Source organism: Varroa jacobsoni, unplaced genomic scaffold (genome assembly GCF_002532875.2).
Source record: "Varroa jacobsoni isolate VJ856 unplaced genomic scaffold, vjacob_1.0 scaffold_1270, whole genome shotgun sequence".
NCBI classification, from domain to species: domain Eukaryota; kingdom Metazoa; phylum Arthropoda; class Arachnida; order Mesostigmata; family Varroidae; genus Varroa; species Varroa jacobsoni.
Genome location: NW_019214172.1, coordinates 46,628 through 56,766, shown reverse-complemented (window position 1 = coordinate 56,766; position 10,139 = coordinate 46,628). Strand labels below are relative to the sequence as shown.

Genomic DNA, 10,139 nt, shown 5'->3' with positions numbered 1-10,139 from the left:
TATATTAATTGGTTATATTATTTTATATATATAACAATATATACATTGTTTTGATTTTTTCCATTGTTTCTGAGAAAAATGTGGCCTTCCTTGATCTAGGCATCGTATATGTGCGATATTTTAATCGTGAAATTTGTCGCAAAAGTCTATATCGCATAGTATGCCCTGACACGTTTTAGATAATTCTTCATTGTTTGAAGGGCTAAAGACACTATCAAAAAAAACATGGCTAATTATTTCTATAGGATTTACTATACTTGTCCAATTTGGACGTTTTTACAGTTGCTCGTCTCGCTGTAGTCCTATAAAAAATCAATTGGTCTTCCGTAACACCGTAAAAAAACCAGGATGTCATCCCACTTCTAATTAAAATTCACTGCATGTAGATGTTGTGGATAAATAAAAGATGATTGGAGCGCACTTATTCCGAAGATACGGATCGCAACTACCAGTGTTGATATTGTGTTTTAAAGAGGACCAGGTACAGCGACTAAATCTCTGAAATCTTTGTATTCTCGCAAAAATAGAAAAAAATCGTTCAAGGAAACGATATCTCTCCTTTCCATTAGATCTATTACAGAAAAGAAGAAGCAGTAACAGAGTTTTCTAGCGCCTTTGATTATGCAAATCTCTCGAACACTTTTAAATATCCATTAAAAGAAACAGGACTAAGGACAGGTGAAGGTGTGGGTTCCTTCGGTGCCACAGTTAGAAAATGCCAGCTAAAATCTCATATCACCGTAGCAAATTCCTAGCTGTAAAGTCCTATATCCGTAAACGACATTTAGGGCATCCCCTTAAAAAGCGATCAATGAGCTTTTCAGATATCTGCACATCAGTTCAGGCTCAAAACTTGAGTTTTATGTTTAACTACGATTGTAACCGGAAAAGGGTAGCATTTATATTTCGTGCTGACGGTCTTAAAACGCACACCTCCGTCCAATGTTTACAAACCTTAAGCTGGCAGTAATAATCGGATATCGGCACCTCAATCATTCTCTAATCTGAACCGCTAACATTTTACTAACACCGCTCTACCAGCATATGGAGTCTTCAGTAGCTTATTTTCTTGGGTCTTGGACTTTAGTTAAGCTGAACTCTGGCTTCGTCTATTTTTAACCAAAAATATTAAATCCGTTTACCATTCGTCTCGGATTCATTACGCTAGTTTCAAATAAGTGTCTACTAACTGCATTCGACTTATCCAATGATCTGAAAAATGTAACAATACATATGTATGTCAGCTGCGTAAATAGTGGTAAACATTGCTGATTACTTTCGACAATGAGACCGTCTCGTCTTATACTGCTATGTCGAAGCAGTGTACGTTGTCGTGAGAAATATACTAAATTATTCCGATTAATTATCGGCAATGTATAAACAAGCGTTGTATAATAATGTCACGTGCTGCTGCCTCAAAAATTACTTCGCAGTATTTACTAAGTTAATAAAGGTATTACAACTTCGGATTTTAACGAATTCATATCTGTTATTTGACGCACTGAGGTAGGAGCCCTCATATAAGGTTAATCTGGGTGGAAGACACATTAAGTATTACCATATGAAGGTAGTTCCTTTGTATGCACTCGAGAAAGGAAGCTTTCGAGTGAGCTGTTCTGTTGAACTTAACGCTGAATATTCGAAGATCCTAATCCGTGATAATGGTCGAGGATCATGCTTTTTCTTGATATGCCATACAAAATTGCTTTATGACAAAATATTTCCGTATCTAATCTTTATTATTCAAAGCGATTTAAGTGTGAAGTTAGGTTAGCTGCTTTTAACGAAGGTCAAGCCAAAGATGACTACGCACAATATACAATGAAAAACTGTGACTTTTTGACTCACTTAGGCGCAACATCGTTTTACTTTATTTGGTGCTTCCGGCCGAGGTGCGTGATTAAAGTATCAGAAATCGAGTTTTTAGTGCATAGATTATAGGTTAAAAAGGCTAAGTTAGCCCGAAGCGTAATCTGGCAGAGTTTTTCTTTTCAACTTGTTACATTTTTGAAAAAATTTTGTTCATTATAACTGTTCCTGCCAGGTGTGATGGCTTTAGTGGGAAGAAGTATACTGAAATAAAGTTACCTATTGTTACCGATGTTGTGCCTTTTAGCATCTGCAATAGAGACTGACAGTAATAATAAGTAGTGGTTAAGGAGAGCTACCGTTTCTTTACGTATAGCAGGGGTGATGACGATTATGGGTTGGCTGTTGAACTGACAACGAAGCGACAGGGACAGCTCCATAGTAGCCCTATCGTTGCCAGTAATCGGAGTCATGGCAGCTGTGGTACTCACCGTAGCGCTCACCCACACTCCCTCTCCGGTGGAAGTAGTAGTTGCTGTTGTTCAAGGCCGGTGGCAGCTACGACGACGACGGTGGTAGCGCGCCCCTCCCGGCGCGCTACCACCACTCGGTCAAACACATGGATCTAACGCTGACTAGTGGTAGACTAACTGATGTCGAGTGGTGTCCATTCTATTTCATCCAGCCCAACGGTGTAATGTTCTGTGCTGTGGTGTCGCTAAGAAGTGAAAAGTCGAAAGTTTCATAAAGTAACCATAGGGCGCTGTTTGGTGCGGCAGGTATTAGTTTGAGTGATAAAGCCAAAAGGGTGGCTTGTTGACAGGTGTCCTCACTGTGGGCTCTATTCATGTGAAAGATCCATCAAGCCATGTTCAGTATTTTTTAAAAGCATGCGAACGATCGGGAAGTGCGGCAGAAGCAATAATGTTTCGAGAACCGATAGACATGATGACTATGTCGTTAACACGAAGCGATCTTACACGATCAGCAAAGTACCGCTTCTTTTACGGCGATGAATATCGTCTTCATAGGGTAAGTGAAACTGAGCTGGATTAATGAATTATTTTTTGATTTACACATTTACAGAGTGTCAGAGTATCTCATGGGCGACCTGGATACAAATGCCGGCAAGGCCAGGGTAAGTAAAAAAAAAAAAAGAAAGGTAAAAAGAACTCACCCGATTCTTAATGACAGGTCTGCTCTGGAGCACACCTTGTCATGCATAGTATAAGGACACACCCACAATAGAAAACACAGGCAACGGTTGTTCATAACAGAGAAAGGCTCTCATCTCTCTGTTTCAAACATCCGTTTTGAGAGGGATCTTCGATTGAAGCTAGGACTAAATTTCAAAGCTTCGAATTCTCGTTTTTAGGCACTCAATCATAGTCGATGACAATTTCTAGGTAATTCATGAAGTCTGTTTCGTTAGTTCAATACCGTCATTTCAGACAAGCCTGTATCGAAGTCAGTCGTCAACTGTCGTCGGCTGTATAACTTCTAGTTGTACAGAGTCAAACGTTACTCGTTCTCTGCAAGCTCAGGTTCTGCGAACTAAAACAAAATCTGTAGTTTACTTGACTTGTACTACTTCATCTGTTTGAAATTGTCCCGAAATATCACTACGAATTTTGATGTTTGATAGAACTTTTTGAAAATTGAAGAAAGAATCTGTTTACCTCAACGTGTGGGTCTGCTATGCATCGAAGCTTCTGATTTACACGATTTACCTAAGTACCAGCCTTAAATCAACTCTAATTTTACGTTAGGTGTTTCTCCATACTACATATCTTTATCACTTATCACGAAAAAGCTGATTGTTTTGATTGAAGCGAAACTAAGTCACCGATAAGGATATAGACAAGCTTAGAATATAACCGGTGGGGATTGCCAGTGCAAAACCCACCTTCTCTTCATAGAGATCGAGTAACTCTTCTCGAAACAATTTATTACTGCCTAACTTAATTCAGAAGTAGCGTTAGATTTCTGTTATTCTCTGGACTTACTTCCGTCCTTGTGTACCGTGAAAAGTGTCAGCGATGATTCATGAAACAAACGAAGAATTTTAACGATAATATGCAAGATGAATGAATACATTATCGGCACATAGTTAGAATTCAGTCATAGACGTGTACGTATCGATGCAAAGTGATATTCTTGCATCGAATGTTTTAGGTTTTACATAAATAGTTGAAAATAAAATAATGTGCTACCATCAAGTAGTACGTCATGCTTTCTAACAGTCATAAAACTGCAATTTTCAGAGTTGCGAAAATATCGCTTCTCCAGACAGCGACCACCCTCGAGGATATGGTACGTTTTTGTCTAGAGCTTGTCCTATCGGTGGGAAGTCATTTAATAGGAATTAAAAGGAAAACAACAGTAATAATATTAAACGTTTTATGAACGAGTTTATGGAACGGTATAATTATTTTGCGATTTGTAGCTTCTATGCTTGTACAAAAATAGTTATAAGAAAAATACAAAAATAATAATCCAGATCTTGTTACAAGATCTGGATACCCATGCATTGAACTGAAGGAATATATGGGTAATTTATTTATCTATGGGTAATTTAAGGCTGTACATTCAATCCGAATAAATGACTGAAGGAAAAGTCATATTTTTGATAATAGCTGGATAATGGAATGGCATTCAAGAACTCAAACACTCTGAAATGATTCGTGACCTTCAATTCGACATCTAAACTTCGAATTGGTTATAAGTCTAGCGTTCTATACAACCGCTACCACGTTAGACTAGAAGTGAGCTTGCTAGATAGTAAAAGATTGAGTTATATACAAACCGTAGAATCGTTAATATCATAATGCGGACTTAATAATTGAGCAAATTAGTATAAAAATTGTAACGATAATCTTCATACGTTTCTCAGTCTATTTGTCCTTGAATCACCACGTAAAGCGCTTCTAACAAGTCCCCACTATATATAAGTGCTAACTTGGAGTTCATTTGTTCAGGCATAAGATTTAGGGGGATTGCTCACTGTCAGCACGATAATGTCTTTAGAAATCTAAATATTTCAACAAAATTTAATTGTGAGAAAATTAGGTGCAACAGTGCAAAGTGTTAGAGGAACTTCATATTACGTTTCGCTGAAGGATTTTCCTATATATAAACTATACATTAGCAAAGAGAAGACGTTGGCTGAACTGTGAGAAGCGGTTACTGTCTGGCTTAGGGACGCACAGTTATACACACGTGCTCCAGAAGCGTGTGGTCAAGTTCCCTTCAAAACTATGCCGAATCACTTCACCTGTTGGGCTGACTTTCTGTCATCTTTATGTCCTTCATTATCTGTTTCGTTCGCGCCGTTGCTGTTGTGACGGATATTATTCAGATCGGCCCTGGACGTTTGTGCCGATTTACGGTGCAATCGCTTATTTTCGTTTCTGCATCCTCTTTGCTGCATTTACACTAATCTAAGTACAGACAAGTTAGCGGCAGTTTTCACCGCAAAATTCAACATGTATCGTTTCTAAATAATGGGACAGCTGGTACATACGTAAAGTCAAATGTAAAAGTTTAATGAAAAAACAAATACATTATGAAGTAACTTACGTACATGCAGATTAGATAACCTAACGCCGTTTTTTAGGGTGATAAAGCCCTTTTCTTGTGCCTTTAGTGGCCAATATATCAATCGATTAAACAGAAATGAGGACAAATTAACTAGTGAATGGTTTAGGAAGAGTCGTAATCAAAGAACCAAGATCGTTGTTATTTCATGTGCACTACCGTGTCTTCGGGAAAGTACGAAAAAAAAAAAGAGTTACGCATCCAGTAATTCCAGACATTGCTGGTTCTTCTGCGTCACATAAATTAGCACTTATATTTCATAATGTAATTATTTAAACCACCGTCTTTTCAAGACGGTAAGATAAAGCGGAACTTCAAGTAATAAGTCCCGTTTTATCTTGCTTCCAGGTTGTCCTACGTTTTTCTCACCTTTTTTTTAATACGATTTTCCATTTCGTAGTCGTTTATCGCACGTATATTAGATATTTGCCTGTGGTACCTCTCTACATGTATAAGACGTCATGGTTCCATATTCCTCAATGATACAAAGGAGTTTTGCTCATCACAGAGGTGTTTCTAAAATAAAAAAAAATTTTAGACGAGGTTAAGGACAGCAGATCCTTAGGTGTGATACTGCTTTCACTATTGGGCTGCCACGAATCTAATGAGCCGTGCGCATCACATACCTAACCTAACATATTTCGTCATTACGTGTAATTCAGTACTGAACGATCATCTAGCCTGTAACGTTTTCCAGTTCGTTTGGCACGCTATTGTGCGCTACGATATTGGTGCGCCTTTATCATCGTATAAAATACCATTACATTTTACGTAGCCACCCCAAATGCTGCTTATTTCTGCTGTTTGATAAGGCTTTACCTACTTGCCTATTATTTACGTTAATAGTCAGAATCGAGAAATTACAGTAACGTAGTTGGTTCACTGTTCTTTTGAAGAGTCTTCCATTGCGTATTGTGAATATTCATGTTATTTCTTTAGGGACAGACTTTTCATTTTCAGCTTATCCTTATTGCTTAATGCAAGAGCAAAATACGCGCCAAATCTCTAGATAAATCACGCCAAGATAAAGTCCTTATCTGTAACGTATCTGGGAATTTTACCTTAAGCATATCCTGATTAGTATTTCTCTCATATCTTTCTGTCAATGAAATGAAAGCCGAAAGTTTTAATAACATTTGCATAACAAGTAAACCATAGCGTTTTTATGCCAGTAGAAAAACCTACGTTTGAAGCCGTATTTATTATATCTATCCTGATTAGCTGTTCATTTGGTCCCAGCACCAGTCTTGAAGTAATCTTTACCTACGAAGAAAAATGTAGGCAAGTAATCTCTTCCAAATGTAGCTTTTCAAAATCACCTAAAGAAAAAGTTCTATACTTTGCATAATTATTACGTTTCTTACTATATGCTTTGTGTTGATTACAAGCAAGCCTTCACATTATTAAGTAATTTGCTCATGACGTACTACCGTTTTCACAAATTACTTGCCTGACAGTACTATTTTTATCGATCGAAAATACTATAAAAGACTTTTAAAGCATTAATTCTGTAGAAGTATATTTTGTTTTTGCGGTTTTTGGTCAACTATACATGCATATAAAGGCACTACTTCATGTATATAATTAACATATATTGCACCCATTATTCTATGCCATTTTATGTTTCTTACTGCTTTCGCAAAACAAGATGCCCTTGTGCACCTTTATATCTTCATGTTTTTTGGCAACTAATCGATTAGAAGTATACATTCTTCTGCCATGTAAACTATTACTGGACCAGAATCGGAGGGGTCAGTGTCGAAGTTTATGCATACATCTCTACATAGTTTTATATACATATACATGTATATTCCCGACCGAGTAAAATTTTTCAGCAGACCTCCTTGTTCTTCACTACTTTTATATTCCTTTTTGAAGAATTTGTGTTTTGTTGGACAATTATTTGGATCGTATTTGTCTTTATGTCCATATAGTATTAGGTAATAAAAAAAATTGCATGTATAGTTGTATAAATAAGCAATAACTTTTTCTTAACATCTTATTTTTCTCACAGAATCGGTGAGTCTGACAGCTCAGGACGTTGATGCTCGCTTGATGCGCTTGAACGAAGGTGTTGAATGCGCCTTAAGAAGAGCTAAAGTTTGGTCAAAATACGCCAAGGACGTAATGACGTATGTGGAAAAACGAGCGCAACTAGGCAGGTGTCGAATTAATTTACTACATAATTTTCCCTTGAATTGTTCAGCTAAACTTGTATCGATTCAGTAAAAACAATATGAAACTTCTAGCTTCGTTGTAAACGGGTTTTCTTGTTGAAAAAGCCAACTGTGCATTTATTAACTGGAGTTGTCTCTCCATTTACCATTGCTTATGATTTGTTTCCGTTATCGTTTATTTTCTGTTAGTAGAAGCGGAACATGCTCGTAATCTCTTGAAACTTGCCCAAACAATGCGACCTCTGCTAAAGGAGGAAAGCTTTCTACCGTTCCAGTCTATATACTGTACAGCTATTGACCAAGATCTGGATAATGCCAACAATTGTCTGTCCAATTGTACGCTACTTCATGACCACAAGTTCGTTGAACCTCTTGCTGCTGGCCGCAACGAACATGACAAAATGCGAAAGCAGATCAAAGAGGCTTGGCAGCGTGAGCTCAAAAAGATGGTTGGTATTTTTACTGTAATACGTATCTTAATGATCAGTTATAAGCCCAAATTAATCGCGTAGTAATGCATTGTCTTCTTCGAAAAAGACAGACTACAGTCGATATATTAACATAACAAATTACGATATTAGGTATCGTTTAAGTAACTGTTAAGCAATATTGGGCAAGGGTTTAATGGATTAACCCGCGAAATTTGACCGATGCCCATTTGCCGTTGGTCCAACCAATGTTATTTCTATTTAGCATAAGCTATATCTCGGTTACACTTAAACGCTTTTCGTATTTGACGTCCGGTATTTAAACAGTTAGGCATTATTCTAAACGACTGGCTCTCAGTACAAAACGAAATGCGTCTACGCCCGAATTCGAACCTATACCGTATCAGGTATTTCTAAGTTCAGCAAGCAAACACCGCGTCACCCGCTGCGCTATCACGAGGCTATTTCGAATGCCGCCCTTCCGTTGCAATTTTTTAACGATTCCGTTACTTACCCATAGTTATCTATCTATCTAACTATCTAGCTATCTATTAATAAACTTCCTTTACACCATGCATAACATAGGGGACAACGTTACTGCACACCGGCATCTTTGTAGTTATTCGCATGCAATTATATTGAGACCCTGTATTATCCTGTTACAATTGTCCGGTTACAGCAGCTCCTTCTAATACTGACATCATAAAGCCCCGACTAGTTGCCCCAGTGACCCTGTTATTTTTGGCTCAATTGTCGTATTAATCCATTCCAGTGATCGGTTACGTGCTAACCATGGTACAGTTATCCTGTTACAGTAATTTCTGTCTTTTATTGAAGTGCTTTAGGAATTTATTTAGTATGGTGTAGTTATTTCATTTAGCGGTTCTAATACGAACGTATCGTGTCAATAATACGTCAAGTGGTATCATTTTTGGCCCGATAACCGACTTGCAATTTCACAACTATCCGGCTAAAATTTTATCTAAGCTTTGTTACACGAAATACAATACTTAATCCCCTCTTCGAAGTTTATTACCTCATTCAATTTTCGTAATACTGTAACTTTTATGTAATTAAATGCATTGTTCTAGTGTTGGTTGCCGTGCAGCCCTAAGCCATCATTCTGTTGTACCAGTAATCCCATTCCTCTATCAGTATGTTCTAGTAACCTCGCTATTCTTTTGCAAACAGCCATTCTTCGATCTTAATCTTTATTAGCATCCGTCTCTTAATTTTATAAATTATTTCACCTAAATTAACCCACAGTTATACATGCATGCTAGTACCTGAGGGTTCGATACAGACTTAAGAAAATTTTACTCCATCTGCACGCGCTAAGATCATATTTGACAATATATTCTTCGTGGAGTTACATATTTTCCGTCTCTGGCGGAAAAATGTTTTCAAAATCTCTGACAAGTTCCTCCATTCTTCCCGTTTCCCCTTTTTGATTAATCCGCTTCTTAACTTTTTATATTTACCTTGCAAATAAAATTGCATTTTTCAAAAATATTGATTTTATTTCTGAATTTTCTAATTATTTGCCTAAAAAACCAAATAACTGCTTAATACGAATTTAACAAAATTCTTAACGTTTGCCGAACAGATCGCTTAAAAGTAGGTCAGTTTTGCGCGAACTAACATTAAACATTATAGTAAAAAGAAACTATTCATATAAAAATTCACTTAGCCAATCTTTTCTGAATCCTTCGATCTAATCATTTTTGGATGAAACTCTATTATTCCAAAGTGAGTATATATATACACATTGGTAAAGAATTATTTTATATAAATGTACGTAACATCCACTAAGGCGTGGTACGCATACCTACCTTCTAAGCCAGAGAGTCAATTGTGGATGCGGGAAGGATCTATTCAAATAGAGATGGAAAACACAATTGTTTTTTCTGGTTCTTTAATGCTTTTGAGGCGCTAAAAAGGCTAAAAGCTTGTTCCGGGTACACGAGCACATGTTCGTGGGTCTGCAAGATACCTCTTTTTGGTAAATCTTAGAAACTAAGCCTACATCCAAAGCCGATGTTATTCATTAAATTTGAGTGTTGACCGCTCAAATTTGTGAGAAAACGAAATGGTAGTTGTCGTTTATTCGAAAGAATATGTGCTCTTT

General features: G+C 37.1%; 1 protein-coding gene across 1 annotated transcript in view; it reads left to right on the top strand.

Moving 5' to 3' along the window:
* LOC111268264 (rho GTPase-activating protein 45) overlaps positions 1 to 10,139 on the top strand; it is a 41,400-nt gene that overhangs the window by 20,965 nt on the left and 10,296 nt on the right. The window contains exons 6-9 of the mRNA XM_022847142.2: positions 2,896 to 2,947; positions 4,074 to 4,122; positions 7,421 to 7,564; positions 7,776 to 8,032. Of these exons, the coding sequence (XP_022702877.1) occupies positions 2,896 to 2,947; positions 4,074 to 4,122; positions 7,421 to 7,564; positions 7,776 to 8,032 (502 nt within the window). The remainder of the gene's footprint in view (positions 1 to 2,895; positions 2,948 to 4,073; positions 4,123 to 7,420; positions 7,565 to 7,775; positions 8,033 to 10,139) is intronic.